Source organism: Cimex lectularius, unplaced genomic scaffold (assembly GCF_000648675.2).
Source record: "Cimex lectularius strain Harlan isolate CLEC.00 unplaced genomic scaffold, Clec_2.1 scaffold7, whole genome shotgun sequence".
NCBI lineage: Eukaryota > Metazoa > Arthropoda > Insecta > Hemiptera > Cimicidae > Cimex > Cimex lectularius.
Genome location: NW_019392731.1, coordinates 372807 through 391822, shown reverse-complemented (window position 1 = coordinate 391822; position 19016 = coordinate 372807). Strand labels below are relative to the sequence as shown.

Genomic DNA, 19016 nt, shown 5'->3' with positions numbered 1-19016 from the left:
GAAAATGTTGCATATGTGAGAGTAGGAAGTGCATTTTCACTCTCATGAAGCATCCCATGTTATTGAAAAAAGTCTAATACATTTTTCACAATTTGGTAGTATTTGGGATATTTATTGTTACTCAAAAACTCATTTAATGACTTGATTCTCATTCACGCTGTTGTTGCATTGCTGCTTCAAACTTTGAGTCATTCATCAGCGACTCTGTGGAACTAGGAAAATTCCTGGTCTACGATCTCATTTGATATTAAACAGAATATATTTGTAAGGTATTGCAAGCACTGTTAATTTACTGGTAATGCCTTGACAAATTGTTTCATTAGTGAACCCATCCTCCCCGAGCCAGCAGTAACTATTAATAAATAGAAAATCTAACAGACCTAACGAAAAAGCTTCACAACATGCCAGTCGATTAACAAAGAACGGTTCCCGTTAGAACTGGTTAATCTTGTTCATGAAAAAAACTCACAGGATTATCCTAAAACCTAGCATCCTGTACTTAAAAACAAATCGGTTGCAGTTCAAATTACGCAAACATATTGAAAAATGGAGAAACGACCGCTGGACGAAATCTCTACCCTAAGTAGATCTCCAAATTGGCTTTCTCTGGAAAACAGTTAAATGTCTTAAACATAAAAATAAATAATTCTTCGGAGATCCTGAGATGCGTTCTGGTGTGACGTAGGTTTTTTAAATCTAAAATTTCTAGCATTGTATAAATTCATTTTTTCACATCCTACATGTATTTGTAATATTTAAACAATGTTTATAAATCCCAGACCCTGATGATGATCTCAATAAAGATCGAAACGTTGGCACGATAAAGAAAATGTTGTTCTAAAACATAAGGCACACTAGACAGCAGCTCACGATTTCCGAATAATCATTGACTAACGGTCACTAAACACCACACATAAAAATAAAGCATAAACTTAATAATGGCATAAGCTTAATTATATTGCATAAATTTCAATTCTAAAACAAGCCACGCATCACTGAAGATGAGCTACTAAACGCAATGAGAGAGCATTTTAAATATGTTCACTGAAAAATCGGTAGGTCTATCGACTAGTTTCCACCCACATGATTACTCCAAAAGGAATTCTTAACATCATCCGACCCCATAAAAATTAAACACCACCTGGGCTCAACCACGAACTAATGGTTAATTATCTTCCTAGAAAAGCTGTGGTCCTTCTTGCCTATTTTTCAATGTCAGGCTATTCGTACGGTATTTTCCTGAGTGCTGTTTTCGAAACTAATTTAAAAATATATGCCTCATTAAATCCCTTTAAGTCACAGACCAGTTAAGCTGAGCTCTCAGAGTAAGATATTGGAAAAGATAATACTTAAAAAAATTGAATTTTCCATAACGACTTAATAATGGAAGAACTATTTGGTTTCCGCCCTGGGTTAAGCAATAGCTCAATTGGCTCTCATATTAGAAAGATCACAGAAGGTTTTCACCATAAACAACACAACAGGTTTTCCGGACCTAGAAAAGAAGTTCGACAAGGTTTGGCAAAATGGGATTGTTTGCCGAATGATTGAGTACAGTTTTTCCTAATTTATCTAGTCAGTTCTTACCTACAAAAGAGGTGTTGCGATGAAAAAATCAATCCCGGACACATTCGTTATAGCAGGAGTATCCAACAGGGCTCCTTATTGCGTCCGACTCTGTTTTCTATCTTTCTAAAGGCTTTAACGAAACCCAAACTCTGCCATCTAGCGCTAAATGGTGACATTGCGCTCTAATATTATTATAGAGAGTCAGTGCGATAGCTAGCAAGTTAATTAATGTTCCATAAAGTATCAGTTGTGGATATAGCTTTTGACTAGTCCAAAACTATAACCTTCCTGGGTGCCAAACTGTATTCCAATCTAAACTTCATCCAGAATTTTACAATTATACAAAGGCAAAGCAGCTGTTAGAATCCTGTTATCATTTTTAAAAAAAGAATCTTCCATAAACATACAGAATAAACTCATGATTTTCAACCGACAAACCGTTTTACTATACGCATGTCGTTGATGGCACACGTGCTAATTAAATATTTAAAAAACTCCAATTTTTTTTTTTTTAACTCCATGTTATACAGATAAGTAAAAATGATTGTTCGCATGAAATCACGAAGGCCACAAAGGTAGGGGCAGAAGTACTAGGGGCAGCTTCACAATTTTAGAGGGGTGTAAAATCATCCAAAAACACATTAAATCGGAGCATGTTGCGAAATAAATGAGACAGATCAAGCCAGCCAAAATAGCTTACAAAACCTTGATTTTGTGGCTGATCAGTTTATTATTTATTTAAGTTTAGTTAATACTTTAGGTACTATTTAATATTGTTTTATATTAATTTTGGATTTGGATTGGATTTCTATTGGCTCAAATCCGCACATGAACTTTTTTATTTGCTAAATATAATATTTATGTATTTATAATTGTTTGATCATATTTATATGTACATATTTATAATTCTTATTTATATCTGCATTGTGAGTGCATTTCCAAACAAATGGGTTTTTTAATAATTTTTCCCACAAACAACAATATTTGTGCGCTGATTATGCCATAAATTATTATTTAATACGTCAAGGGATGGTGTAGGGACACGTACAGCGCTTTCCCTTTGTTAATGTTTTTTCAGTGTTTATACAAACCAGCAGTTGTTTTAATTGATGACCTCCACGGAAGGTTTTAGTAGTTATTCGTTCAAAACGTAGTAAAGACAATGATTTGCAGGTGACCTATAATGAGGATTTTGTTTCAATTCTTTTAATTATATTAATAAAATCCTCCTTTACAAAGTTAAAATGTTTATTTTCTCAACCTATCTGTAACCCAATTACACACACGCACGCGCGCGCGTAAATAAAGCTATTTTCTAATTACTAACTTCCCAAATACTTCAACATCATTTTATACCTCCAGATTAGTTTTTAGCCAAAGAATTGGCCTCATTTATTGGAGAAATTGAGAGCAACAGATATTCCATTTAGGAACTGGAAGTAAATTACAAACGAAGGAATACAGCCAATGACGAGTGATTGATTTATAATTTTGCAATTAAACTTAAAGGCGAAAATTAATTCCTAAACTACGTTACCTCACTGCTAATTATTTTGAAAACCATATGCTTCATATGCCATACGAAAAAATACAACTAAATTATAAACTTATATCGTTACAAATGGAACTATTTCAATAAAATAAGAATATGCAACTGTTTTTGTAGGTTTACCTTTCCACGTTGTATGCTCAGATCGACAGTTAAAACTGCATAATGTTGTTAAAACATATTAATAAACTCCTGTAATTAATAACTAACGTTGAAAATTTATAACTTAATATTTCCTTTGGGTTTCAGGAATGGAACGACTACAAACTTAAATGGAATCCTGACGACTACGGAGGAGTAGACACGCTTCATGTACCTTCTGAACACATATGGCTCCCAGATATCGTTCTGTACAATAAGTGAGTCTGATTTATGAACTATTCTAAAGCTCTTATATTTAAAGGTTTACTACCAAAAGTTACTTAGGAATCTATGTGACTGCTAAAACTTGAAGAATTTTTTACCAACTTATTTTTTTGAACTTTCAACTGAATTACATTTCAGTGTCTTTGGAATTGAATAAAATAGATCAGTTTTATGGTAAAGCTTGTAAAACAAAAAGCAGCTTTTATTTATGCATAAAATAGGAGGAAAATAATCCTACATGAGTGACTCAATTTTTAAACATCGAAAATCATAAAAAATGGAAACATTCTAATATGGAATTTGAAAAAAAAGTAGGTTAATACATAATAGGACTGATTTTTAAATCCCTTCTCTTTGATTACCTCTTATCCTTACAACGTATCACCAAAGATTTTTATTTGTCAGTTTTTCTTTATTTTCTGGAGAGGAGTATTTTCATTTTATATTATAATAAACGGACAAATTTGTATCAAGTTAGAATATCTGTAAATATTTATTGAGAAATCGTGAGATGCGGTCTGGTGTGATGCAAGTTTCAGAAAAACATTTTCTTCATCGTGCCAACGTTTCGATCTTTATTGAGACCATCTTCACAGCCTGGGATTTACAAACATTGTTTATTTATAACAGTTACATTTTGGATGTGGAAAAGTGAATTTATACAATGCAAAATATATATATATATATTTTTATATATTCAATCAAAGTATTTCTACTCACTCAAAGTGTTTTTGTTCTGTGTAATTGTGCCATTCTTGCGTGTCGTGTCGAGAGTGCCAGTGAGATTTTGCTATTTTGTTTTTCCACATCCAAAATGTAACTGTTATATGTAAACAATGTTTGTAAATCCCAGGCCCTGAAGATGATCTCAATAAAGATCGAAACGTTGGCACGATAAAAAAAATGTTTTTCTGATACCTACATCACGCCAGACCGCATCTCACGATTTCTAAATAAATATCGATTAACGGTCACTAATCACCACACATCTGTAAATATGCTGTATTCGAAAATAATTATTCAAAGGGGCTGTAAATTCCCAGAATAAGGTTGATTTTCATTTCATTTCTCTTTAATGAAAAAATTGACGTATCTTTTTTAGTTTTTCACTCAGAGGTCGGTTAAAATAATCAAATCTTGGATTTCCAGCCGTATGAGATACTTGATAAATTTGTGTGATTGTTTTTATTTAAAGAAATAACTTGCTTAGTTATCAGTCACCCCAAACTTCATGTGGACCATTGAAACTGCCTTATCTCCTCTATTTCCATTTACTCTCTCACTTCATATAAAATACTGCTTAAAGGCTTAAGAATCTTTCCAGATTTTCCACTTCTCAGAATCATTTTGAGTAATAGAAAGAAAATCATCCTGTCCAAAGATTGCCGATAACATGGTATCACATTAAGTTTAAAATCTAATTAAAAAGAAATATGTATTTCTTTTTGGAAACAAAAAGTCAACAGCACTAGTAATGAATAATACATATTCCTAATAATTGATATCCATGTAATAATTATTAAAACAAATGTTATATTACATATTCATTCAACATACCAATTGTGGTTTTAATTCACGATTTAAGAAACACGTAATTGAATTTAATTAATATACGTCTATGAAAATCAAGCTGCGTTACATTTTTTTTCTGTTACATTTCCTAAATGTATATTTATGTATTTTTTCCGATCTAATGGATAATATAAAAATTTAAATTTCACAGTACAATAATTCACATTGCGGAATTTAGTAAAGTGCATTAAAAAAACTCTTCTTACTTTCAAATCAATTGCTCAATAATTTAAATTTGATTTTGAAATTTTTGATAATGAGTCGCTTTTTTTCATTCGGCTTCTATACAATTAACGTCATAACTGAAATTTGTTCGATTAAATTGTATTCATAATTTGTTAAATATTAACGTAATTGTTGATACAAATATAGCATATTTTTCAATTTTTAGATCCAACAATAAATATGATATGATGTGTAGCAGCATTTTTTTTCCAAAGTTATGTTATATCGCATGTAACACAGACGTTCACTAATTTAGTTGTATTACTTGTAAAAATAGTCATAATCATCATTTCCGCTCAACTAAGACCTTAGATAGAACGAATAATTAATTGAAATAATTAATATGGTCAATTATGACCGTTAAACATGTATGGATTAATATAATAGTCATATTTTTTTGCCCCTTTTTTTACAATTATATTTTTTTGCACTTCTAGTCACACTACAGAAATAGTGGTGGCCAATTATGGATTTACATTAAGAGACCACTTTCGAAGAATAATTGGATGTTAACCCCTATCCTGCAAAATATGGTGGGAACCTGTAATAAAGGAACGTTTTAGTTTTATTGTTTCGACGCTATAAATAGGGAAGGTGTTGTTTTTAAAATCGTTGTTTCACTTGAGTCTCATGAAATTCCGTAATTTTCATATGCTGGGATAATCAACACTTTCAGAACTTATTCGTGACTCACAAGTTGAGAAGTAATCAGAAGCAAGTAACGGATAAATGTCTAATTATATTGAAGTTAACGTATTATTATATAAAGTAAATGAAGAATTAATTAAATAATTAATGAATAACGATTTACAAGAAATAGTACATTTTAATACAAGGGAGGCTTTGGAAGGGATTACCGATTTTAATTAAATTTGTTTTATTGATTCTGGTTCGAAAATACTTAAACATGTCAGTGCTTATTGCCATTTTCATGATCCTAGCATCATAATTAGTACCAACTCTAACATGATTTTCATCAAAAGCTAGTGGACCTATTTTCATGGTTGATTATTAATTTAAAACAAATTTATCATGTGCCTTTAACAGTACAATCATTAAAATCAGACTATTGCCTCCATTTAAAAAAATAATAAAAATAAAACGAGGTTAAATTCCGGATCATTTTTTTTATTTTGTGTATTTTCTTATAGAAATATTTTATTAATAGTCCATATTTTATGAAATTCTGGACCAGATAATTTCTCGGAGTTTTGAGTAGATGTAGTCAATCACTGTATACCTATTGCTTCGATGTTTGGACGTACCAAAGGACTTTTTCTAATAGATGGAAATGCTCTCACATCCTTTTTAAAAAATAGTTCCTACTTACAGTAAGTGACAGGACTTCCCAAACTTACTGTGAGTAGGAACTATCTTTTCAAAAGGATTGAACACCACACTCACTCCATCATTTATCATTTCTATGCTCTTACATTATCCCAGCGCATAAAAAAAGGGTCTGTTTGAATTTTTTTAATTATAGGCCTATTAGCAAATACCCTAGTGTTATAGTAGGATTTTATTTTTGCTAAAGTTTTGATACATTTGATACTTTTAGGATTGTTCTATCTTTGAATGAGCATGGATTTGTCAAATTCCAATCTACCAATCTGTGTAAGGATTTAATACTCACTTCGTTCGAAAGGGATCATGAAGTTCATTCCGTTTAAACGGATTTATGGAAACTTTTTGCCTCAGTGGAACACTTTTTAGTGGTTCATAAGTTGCGTATGGCCGGTGTTGGTGAGCCGTTTTTGAGTTGGATTCTTTTTTTCTTTTCGGGTCAACTTTGATGGTTTTTTGTCGAATAAGGTTCAAATTTGTCCTGGTGTTCCGCAAGGCACACATTCATGACCTAAATAAATAATTAAAAAATAAAATAAATTTTTTTCAAGTGTTGTAATGGTACACGCATAGGTAAAAATCTACGTTACTCTTTTTTTAAATGCTGTTAACCATTTTCGAATTATAGCCGTTTAGTCACACATTCCGATCGGAGAGATTTAGGGATCTAAAAATTAATAAATTTAAATTCAACCAAAAATTATATTCAGGGGTCTCTAGAATTGTTAAAACGAAATTTCAAATTAATTTCACAAACTGGCATAGTTTCCTTGAAAAACTTTGGTTTTTAGAAATGCTTTAGGTTGTTGATAAACTTTCATAGCTTTTACTATATTTTTATTGAAATCTACATAAAAAACTGCTATAAAATGATATACCTACATAGTTGGTTCGAGCAAGGTGAAATAAAAATATTAAAACAGGGAAAATTTCGACTTCAACATTTTGTTTTTGGCGAAACCTGGACCTATTAACAAGAAGTGGCGTATATGTCCGATATGTTAGAAAGTAGAATAACCAAAAAACGTTTGGTCCACTAACCCGGTCGTCTACAACAAAAGTGTTGAATGTATAATATAAATACAGCTGCAGTAAATATGTAAGCATCGTAAATTTTTAATGTGACAGTGAAAGAGATTAGGAAACCTGGTAGACAGGTTGAGACAACTAAGGGCTAGTATAGTACCGAGATTAATAAGATTAGTAAGAATGAACCAAACTAATTTAGTAGATTTAATTATTTACATTTTTAGCTGTGTTTTTCATGTAGTAAAAATTACTGTTATCTGTACTAATTAAACCTTCCTTTTCTCTTAAAAATCATAACTTTCCCATGGTAAACTTTTTTGGGGGATATCAATATTATGTACAATACTCCTACAAGAGACATAACATAAATGTACATATGAAAAAATGTACCGATCCTACCAAGCATACCATTCAAAATCTTATTAAATGTCGCAATTTTTGTAAAATTTTCCAATCTCTAGGAAGTTTCCTCACGGCGTAATCAATTTTTAAAATACAATTAATTAAGGTTTTTAGTTGAGATAAAAAAGTCAATGGCACGAGCGGGATTCGAACCCACGATCTTCGGCTTGATACGCCGCTGCTCTACCACTTGAGCTATCGTGACCTCGATCCACTCGGACACTAATTTCCCATCTCAACCCCTCCTTTTTGCCATTTTTCAAGTTAAGTTAGTGTCCGAGTGGATCGAGGTCACGATAGCTCAAGGGTAGAGCAGCGGCGTATCTAGCCGAAGATTGTGGGTTCGAATCCCGCTCGTGCCATTGACTTTTTTATCTCAACTAAAAACCTTAATTAATTGGTCAAGCGGACCACGAAATTAGTGAATTTTTTAAAATACTTCGAAGATCCTACAATGTTTAATATTTTGGAATTGTGCTGCCGAAACAAACGACTATCAGCTTGATTGAAACAGCTCGGTAGATGACTCATTCTTTAGACAGTTTAACGAATATTTTAGAAAAGACTTTAATTTTTATGAAAATTGTACCCTGGGACTCGAGTCTAATCTTTTTCGACCTAAAATCGGTGGTCAGTAGCCTTCCCTTATGAGTCTAAATTATAATTGTTTTTTAAATATATTTTGTATGAAAATAAATAAACATTTAATACTTATTTTTTATACGATAAAATATTAAGAGCCACTTTAATGTTATTTATTCTTTCCACTGGAATAAGTGGAGTAGAATATTATATACTGCTTGACCGAGGGTGGAGCAGACAATCAACTTTGACTTCAACAAACGAGTAAATTACCTTAGAAAAATGGAAATTTATTGCAAGGGAAATAATTCTCACATGCAAAAAGTCGAAAAAAAAACATGGGTGAGAAACGGTACAAATCATAAGTTACAGCAAGTTAAAACAACCGTGTCAGTTTTCATAAAATAAAGACTACCATATGCGAGGGCTCGCTATGGCTAAGATTTCATATTTTAACAGTGTTACGACTGTGGTGTTTTCCTGCCTTTCCAACATAAAAACGGGTTCCGTAATTTGTTATATTGATTAACATTGACTCAATTATTCCATTTTTCATTGAATTGTTCCAAATTTTTGTAATATTACACACAAATGATTCTTTGGAGATCGTGAAGCGGTCTGATGCGACGTAGGTTGTAGAAAAACGTTTTCTTTATCGTGCCAACGTTTCGATCTTTATTGAGATCATCTTCAGGGCTTTGTGTTGTCTGCCTTTCAACAAAAAAGTTCTCCGATTGATAGCCGATGAAAGTTTTTGTTCATTGTTGGCAATGTCTAAAAGACTATGAGAAGAAACTTGCATCGACTATCAATCAGAGAACTTTTTTGTTGAAATGCAGACAACACAAGGCCTTGAATATGATCTCAATAAAGATCGAAACGTTGGCACGATAAAGAAAATGTTTTTCTAAAACCTACGTCACACCAGACCGCTTTTCACGATCTCCAAATAATCATTAATTAATGGTCACTAAACTCCAGTCATTACACACAAATGTTTAAACTTGTAAATATAACCAAATTGTGAGTTAGTTTAATAACTATTATTAAAAACTATATATAAACTATATTTTAAAAATATTAGTTTTAAACTTTACACTCCTGTAGGATGTCTGGGTTTTCCAAATTTTGCAATGCTATAAACTTCATGAAATGTAAGATGATAACATTTACCGACGTTTTCAGTCATGCTTCCGTTTTTCCATTGATTGACCACTGGATTAATTCACCTAGTTAGTAAATTTTCAGTTTAATAATTAAACGTGCGTATTGAATTGAACGGATGGAAAAACTTCGCCTCTTAAAAGTTCACCTTGACGGTTCCAATCATAGAACGTCTTAAAAGCGTGATTAAAAGCGTTTACCGAACTTTTAACATTAGCCGACTTATTAAATTTTAAAAAAACCCTATCTGGTTTCGTTAATGATCAGTTGGGAAAATATTACGAAAAACCAGTACAAAACAATCACTCTACTCCCGTGTATCAACTGAAAACCCTGTTTCACAGTATCTTCCCGTTGGCTATTGATTTCAGGATTCGTCTAATAAACGACTTTTCATCATATATGGCAATTCTTTCGTGATATCTAAAATCGTGGGGTTTTTAAAGGATAAATACAAGTTTCTACGCTCTCAGAGGATAGCTGAGGCATTAGTTTACGGATGAGTATACTTATTCACCTCCAGGCGCGTGTACTTGAGACAGGATTTGATCCTACAGCTTCCTGTAGAACCTCATTAAACTCCTTTGATGGTCGCACTTCTACTTTCTCAAGGATCCACAAAATCAAAACGCGCTTTGTTCTGATCAAGGACCCATTTTAATAATTTCTCGAACTATATCAGCAGCTTAAATGTTTTATCCATTAATGGTTTAATATGAGGAGAATTTCGTGAGAACCGGATATTTTTTCGGCAGAGTTGATTGAACTGAGGTGATAATGAGACAGGCATATAATTAACAATAAAGATAATTACAAGGAGAGTCTACGGAAGTAGATTTCCTATTTTAATTAAACATTTTTGGTAATACTAGTTTGAAAGACACTACACACGTGTCAGTGGCAGTAGGTCCTACGAGCCGAGAAAGCAAAAAATAGGTAATTTAAGCAATTTTTTTCAAAATATGCTGTTTTGTTTCATTTTTGTGCATGTATCTCAAAGTTATTACATACTCAAAGATAAAAAAGCTGGACACTCGTATTTTGTTTTTTTATTTCAAACAACATGTATTTTTTTCGTTATATTAATTACAATATTTTCTTATGTAAAACAAATTAAAGGATATCAAAAATTCATGAATTTTGATAAAAAGTATTTAATTGTAATAGTTTGAAAGAAACTAGACCGAAAAAACGGAAAATCATTTAGTGAGAGAATAAATTGTAATTTAAATTTTAATCTAGTTTAATAAAATAACTGACGAGCACATTTTCAATTGTAGATCGAGGCAATATTTTGATATATTGTCGGACCTGTGAGTAATCTTGGGACACGGCGACGGGTACCTCGTACTTACGGTACCTCAGGTCTTCAGGGATTTTTTTTAATGAACATAGTGTTTGTATTGTGTTTATATTAATTTATTGAAATGAATGTATATAAAAATGTAATTATCGTGATAGGAAGTGGTTATTTAACCATGCCTCGAGGTTGGTCTCTAGGGTGAGTGTGTTACGTCTGGAGGGTAAAAGTAATTTATTAGCGTGAATGGAGTTAGACTCCGCCTCGAGGAGTACTCTGTGGGAGTGAATTGCCCAGACTTCCACGATTGTTCCATGATTCGTTTGGTTTACATTAATTTACTGCAATGAATAAAATTTATTAGCGTGAAAGTAAGGGTTTTTAAGTTTCTGTCTAGCGACACTTACCTCCAGCTGGTTAAGTTATAACTAAATTATTATTAATTACAAGACATTATTTATTTGTTAGGGGAAAAATATTAGATTAAAAACCACAGCTATCATGGACATCGTTCTTAGGAAATCGTTAAACAATAATTCCCTATTTGGCAGCAGATTATGCGGGTATTAGCTTCGCATTGCTTAAAAAATTACATCTCTGATATATCTAGAACCATGACCATGATGGCGCATTGCTTACCTCCGATATGCGTGACCATCGGGGCGAGTCTGTCGCAAATATCAGAAAAATGTTTCGTACGACCTGCAGCCTGTGACATTAGTCGTGCATGTGAGTCTCCAGGAAGGGATTACAGGAGATTGTACAGTATAAGCTGTTGTAGGCGACAAACTGGACTGGCGCTATAGCAGGAGAAAAGTACGCGAATAGCCACTTCGACCTTGTTCTCTATACCATTAATATATGGAGTAAAAGTGAGTTTACATCATCCCAAGATATTTGATCGACTCAGACTAAGACATAGTTACATACAGCAACGGCCTACGCTTGCTGAAAACGATTGCTCCTGTCTTTTATGATCAATTTTACTTGTTCACCGGTGTAGAAACTTATGTAGCGCATTGCCACGTCTAACCTGGACGATATTGAATCTAGTCCATCCTTACAACAACAAAAGTGTATAAATGCGATAATTGTAAATTGACAATATGTCAGTAAAGATGATGAACACCTGGTAGACAATGCAATACAGGTCCGTAGCCCTACCCCTTGTTGGATAGACTCAACAAGTGATTCCATCACTTTTTGTGCGCCATTTATTTTATGTTGAACGCCATTTATTACTTGATGATGAAGAGACAATGTGCCTTTTGAAATTAGATACTAGAGAAGTTAAATACATTCATTCTGTGATCAAGACCAAAAGTCATTTTTGAGAGTTCCATTTAAGCTATATTATTTTTAACAGAATCCTCAATGTCTTGAGTAGAAGTCCGAGAACTTCCTTTTATGGTTAAACTTTGATTGTGCAATTTTTATTTTTTTAGTAATTTTGTATAGAAGCAACGGTAAATTAACTACTTAAAGCATGTTCAAAGCTTCCTTAAACGACACCTGAGTTCTATTGTAGTTACTTCCATTCTTGTTAGCTTGGGCGACATGGTCCTTGACCAGGAACGTCGCAATATCCATCGCTTTCAAGGCGCGACACGTTCACGTCCCGGTCACGGAATAACCAGCGAAAGGTGTATAGCACGCTTTTCTTTCATTCACCAGTTGACAGTTATGTTTTATTTTCCAGCGCCGATGGGAATTATGAAGTAACGATAATGACGAAAGCTATACTCCATCACACAGGGAAAGTGATTTGGAAGCCGCCGGCGATATACAAGTCGTTCTGTGAGATCAACGTCGAATACTTCCCCTTCGACGAACAGACGTGTTTCATGAAGTTTGGATCATGGACCTACGACGGATATCTTGTAATTTCAGCATACAACTTAAACAATTATTGAATTTCCGGCTTAAACGATTAACTGTTTTTCTCAATTTCAGGTTGATCTCCGTCACATGGCGCAAACCCCGGAATCCGATACGATAGACCTGGGAATAGATCTTCAAGACTATTATCTATCCGTTGAATGGGATATAATGAAAGTTCCTGCAGTTAGAAACGAAAAGTTCTACAGTTGCTGCGAAGAGCCCTATCCAGATATAATCTTTAACATAACCCTGAGGAGAAAGACGCTCTTTTACACTGTAAATTTAATAATCCCGTGCGTCGGCATATCGTTTCTTTCGATACTAGTGTTTTATTTACCGTCGGACTCCGGTGAAAAAGTGTCGTTGTGTATATCCATCCTCCTCTCACTCACTGTGTTCTTTTTACTACTCGTAGAAATTATACCACCGACATCACTGACTGTGCCCCTATTGGGGAAATATTTACTGTTCACAATGGTGCTGGTGACTTTTTCCGTTGTAGTTACTATTGTAGTGTTGAACGTTAATTTCCGATCGCCGGTCACACACAAAATGAAACCGTGGGTTCACCATGTTTTTATACAAGTCCTGCCTAAATTTTTACGCATTGAGCGGCCCAAGAAAGAAGACTCAGTAGACGAAGACGACGAGGACAAACCACCGGATACTATCGTCACCGGGGTTTTTGAAGTACCTCCAAAAATTGACAATTATATAAGGTACACAATTAATTATTAACTATAATTAAATATATCTATTAATTTTTATTTAATATTTTTAGTTTATGCATATATTATCTTAAAGACAAAAACCGAATATCCGTATTTTTTTATTGGGTTGTCCGGAAAATAATGCAGGATTTTGGTATTAAACAAAAAAAAAGAAACTAGTTACTTTAAAGCAATGTTCTTTAATCAAAATAATTTCCCATACTCTCAATACATTTCTCCCAACGTGTTGGTAACTTATTAATTCCGTCTGAGTAGAATTCAGAATTTTTAGAATTGATAAAGTCAATAAATGCATTTTCCAGTTCCGTTTGATTTTTGAATATTATGTGTTGTAAGTAGTGGTCCAGGTGTCTAAAAAAATGGTAGTCAGTAGGCGAGAGGTCCGGAGAGTAGGGTGGGTGAGGCAAAGTTTCATAGCCAAGCTCCAATAATTTTTGTGACGTTACACGTGACACATGTGGTCGAGCGTTGTCATGCAACAAAATGGGCCCTTTCCGATTGACCAAAGAGGGCTTCATTACTGCCAATTTCTGATGCATGGTATTAATTTGGTTACAGTATGATTCAGCATTGATGGTTCCGCCAGGATTTAAGAAGCTGTAGTGTATTAAACCAAATGAAGCCCACCATACCGTAACCATTACCTTTTTTTGATGAGTTGGGGGCTTTGGAAAATGTATTGGAGCTTCTCCTTTGTCGAGCCACTGTCCAGAACGTCTAGTGTTATCGTAGAGAATCCACTTTTCGTCACATGTAACAATTCTGGCCAGAAATGGGTCATTTTTGTTTCGACAAAGAAGTGATGCACAAACATCAAAGCGCTGATTTTTTTGGCGATCGTTTAATGAGTGTGGAACCCAATTTTCGAGTTTTTTCACTTTTCCAATCGCCTTGAGGTGGTCAGCGACGGTCGTTTTACTGACTTTGAGTTGCTCTGCAAGTTCTCGAACAGTTGTTTTGGGGTTTTCTTCCACCACTGATCGCAGAACATCATCATTAAGAGAGGAAGGCCTTCCACGACCTTCTTCATCTTCAAGGCTGAAATCTCCCTCCCGAAATTTTTTAAACCACCTTTGCACAGTGCACTCATTAACACAACCCTCGCCCCAGACTTGGTTAATGTTTCTAGCCGTTTGGGCTCCGCTTCGGCCGAGTTTAAACTCGTAAAAGAAAATCGTACGAAATTCTCGCTTTGACATTATAAGGATGACTGAATTATTTCCAAGTAGCGGAATGCTACAGAGGTAAACAAACAATATCATTTGGAAGAGGATTAATAAGTGTTGACATTCATACAAATGAGTAATCCTGTAAACGTAAACAGAATATTTTATATAGATTTTTTTTAATGAAAACTTAAAATCCTGCATTATTTTCCGGACAACCCGATATTTCAAACTATTTTGTATTTTTATTGTTATATTAATTACAACATAACTATTTTAATGTAAACTAAATTCAACTAGATCAGAAATTCATGAGTTTTAATAAAAAAATATTAAATTATGATGGATTGAAAGAAAATTAGAGAAGAAAACTAAAACTCGGAAAGTCATTTCGGGGTAGAATAAAATTTAACTAACAATTTAATAATTTGCTTTGCTCTTAATAACGCGTTTTATCTCTGGCCTCGCGAAGGCCTCAGGCATCTAGGAAATAAAGCTTCGGATTTCGTCTTGTGAAACAGAATCCCATTCTTCAACAAATGCGGTTTGAATCTATTCAACGCTTGTTGGAGTTGGAGACTGATGTGTAACCAGTCTCTATCATGTCAGGAGAAAATACTTTAAATTCATTTTGGTGATCTCTACATCCTCCAAGCAATGGGTGGCAAATCGATTTACATGCGGTCCAGCATTATTATGCATTATGACAAAGTTGGCCCCAATAAACAGAATGAATATTTTTCCACACTTTCCAGACTAACTTCCTCAATGTACCTAAAAACAGTCAAATATCTATTTTGCATGATAATCAGTTCGGTACGGGCATGGACGTTGATTCGGTACCATACCATAACTGATTGTCTTTGAAAAGGCGCTTACTCACGCATGGCACACGAAACAAAAAGTTCTCCACATCTTCTCCACACATTGTCCCTGTCAGTTGATTGCCACAAACCAAACCGGCACTCATCTGTGAATAGAAAGCCCCCCATTTTTCAGGTGACCCAGCGAGATTCTGATTTGCGAATAGTCGCATTTTCTACTGTTGCGGAACGTCTAGAGACTTGCGCGGGCTTCCCAAACTGTGGTCCGCCGAGACAAACTAGGAGCGTCAAGAAATAATAATAACAAACTAATAACTATGAGTACTGAAAACGAAAGTTTTTATTTTGCATCAACAGCCATTGTCTTCTCAACCGACATGCTTTAGATGTCAAACAGTTACCTTCTTTTAAGAAAGTTTGGTTTGAATCTGTTCAAATCATTAATTGTACATCGCGGATATTGAAGTCAAGTCCTTTCAAATACTGTGTGTAACTTCAATACCCGCGATTTGTATAATTAATGATCGTCACATATGACGATATGGAACGCCTCCATATTCCCTCCTTCTCCATAGAGAAGTGAGGTGGCTGTCTCTCGATTACAATTACATTCCGAAGATAAATCTTGTGGATGGACAAAATATCAAATTGGTCAACGTTTTCATTGATGAGAAATGGCAATATATAATGTCATATTCATAAAATATTGTCATTAGGATGAATGATATGAGTCTTTCTTTGTATGGAAAGATTATCACAACTTTCGGTGCTAATGACAAATTTCACGCCATCAAACGAAAAATCCAGTTTTGAGTTGAATCTGTTGAGAAGGAAGACGTAGAGTGTTTTCCTGTGTTAACGATTTTTTTCAAAGATAACAAACTGGACCTTGCGAACGGCATGTTGATCGATGAGAACACCTTCGAAGTTTGGAGATGTCCTTTGAGCACTATTTCCCAACAACTCGGGTTACACTGCTGCAAGACCATGAATCTGAATCGTCCAACCGTTTCAATTTCGACAAAGCCGACCAGTTCATCTTCAAGTGGGTACGAGTGTTTGTTAGATATTACTTCAGACTCCATCTTGAAATCTACTTTGGAGTCCGATACTTAGCCCCATTATTGACTCTGTCTGCAAAAGAAAAAATTTCATCGCTAGTTGAAAAAGTAAAACTTGTTCTTCTTCCATTTGCCACAACTTATCTTTGCGAATCCGTATTTTCTATCTACAGCCACCAAAACTAAATACAGAAGCTGTCTACATGTCCGTCTCCATCCGACATCCATCTCCAGCTATCCAAAATTAAGCCCAACATATCTAAATTATGTAGTAAAACAACCACACTATTCCCATTAATTCGTTAATTTTTAATGTTTAAATTATTAATTTTCAAATTGGCTCGAGTTTTATATACCTATTTATGCCGTTCTGTCTAATTTTACCAATCTGATCAATTTGATATCCATCTTTATCAACTAATTAGGAATGGACTGTTTAATGCTAATTTATAAAATCTTCAATTTACTGCATATACTTTAATATTTAAATTTAAATGCTTAAGTGCAAAGAGTCCGCCCTGGATTTTGTTTTGTGAAAGGGGTCCGAAGGTTAAAAATTCTGGAAGCCCTGAATTAGGTTATTCTCATGAAGCCTTCTTTTTACTGTTTTACAGTTCACCATGGACCGTTTGGTGTTGACCACCTATCAAAGAAGCTGTTAAATGACGGTTCCTTAGTGCGGTAAGAACAATAAAACGATCGTCTCTAGTCGTCGTGCATCACAGTAATAGTCACCTTCTCTTGATCGAGACTTGCTCTTGAGCACCCCGGAATTTGACTCCCCTGTTCCAATGTTTGCAGTAAACAGTGCTGTTTTATTGTCTTAGTAATGATAGATATCTCGTTTTGTTTATATTGATACTAAATGTATTTATTAGCGTGAATATGTACGAGGTCCAATGGTGGCATATTGAAAGCCCCATTGTTCCACAGTTAGTTACATAATATGTGTAAAGAAAGGGTGATGGAGGAATATTAAATACTCCACCACCCTATAAAGTGAATAATGTATAAATAGGAAAGAATGAATAAAAGTATGATTGTGTCTAGATTTAAAAATTGCTTGTGTTAGAGGCTGAAATGATGCTGACAGCCCAGGTTTAAATACTACCACAATTAATATTAAACTTATCATAGTAACACTGCTAGTACCATATTCGTTGCTACTGCACCAATAATAAGTGATATGAATACAAATAATACCATTCTGATACATTGAGTGCACATGGTGAGGGAAGCAACTGCAATATTAACACTGAAACTTTAACTACCACACAACGGCATTTCTAATCCTGCCATTAGTCCCAGTTACCACTACAATTGCGGCTGTTGGTAAGGCATTTTGCCATTACTTACTTATATTTATCTCATAGTGCATTAAGCAACATGGGTAGATCATAAATTAATTTAAATAATGAAATAAACCAATACTTTTATATAAATATTAAATTTATATCACCTTTTTTTTGTATAGATTGTAGTGGGCGTTTTATTATTTTATCCTAACGCATATAAATACTATTATTTAATTCGGTGTAAGGTGTAAATTTTGTTTATAGTAACTTAAAGTTAAACGAACAATACTGCCGAAAAGTCTAACTGACTGGACTCAAATTTATTCTACCTATTTATACCATGATAATGTTTAATTTCCAAAATTTTTGTTCCAGTTTTAAAAGGTTAAGTGGAGATTTTAATATTCCTGCACTGCCACCATCACGATTTGACCCTGTACCCTGTTTTGGGGAACCTCCACTCCCTCTCCCATCAGCCGATGATGACTTATTCAGTCCTGGCATTCACACAGATGATGTGAGTCCTACATTTGAAAAGCCACTTACAATGGAGAAAACTATAGAAGATGCCAAGTTTATTGCTCAACATGTTAAGAACAAAGACAAGTTCGAAAATGTAAGTAACATTACAATCAATTTTCTTTCTTCTTGCTTTTCTTTTTTGCGCATTTATAAATAAAAAACTCAGAGACATTTTATCAAGCTTTGTACCTGAAAGGCCACTTGAGACTGGGAGTCAGGGTCTGCAGGGATTACCTTTGTTGCCTCAACCCTAAGTTTCCCTTAGCCCTTCTTCACTCAAATCCTGTTTTGAGAGGTATTGTACAAACCTCTTGAAAAGCGTTTGAGCAACGTGATTATGGGATCTAACAGTATTTGCTTAGTAAAAAAGTCTTCATTTATATTTAACTGTATTAGTCAGCAAAGCAACTTTCTTATTTAAAAGTTCACTAAAA

At 34.0% G+C, this 19016-nt stretch overlaps 1 protein-coding gene across 1 annotated transcript in view; it reads left to right on the top strand.

The window, feature by feature from the left end:
* The window catches only part of LOC106663856 (acetylcholine receptor subunit alpha-like 1), a 272550-nt gene that overhangs the window by 248823 nt on the left and 4711 nt on the right, over window positions 1-19016 (top strand). The window contains exons 4-7 of the mRNA XM_014389050.2: window positions 3368-3477; window positions 12802-12982; window positions 13056-13702; window positions 18436-18676. Coding sequence (XP_014244536.1) covers window positions 3368-3477; window positions 12802-12982; window positions 13056-13702; window positions 18436-18676 — 1179 coding nt within the window. The remainder of the gene's footprint in view (window positions 1-3367; window positions 3478-12801; window positions 12983-13055; window positions 13703-18435; window positions 18677-19016) is intronic.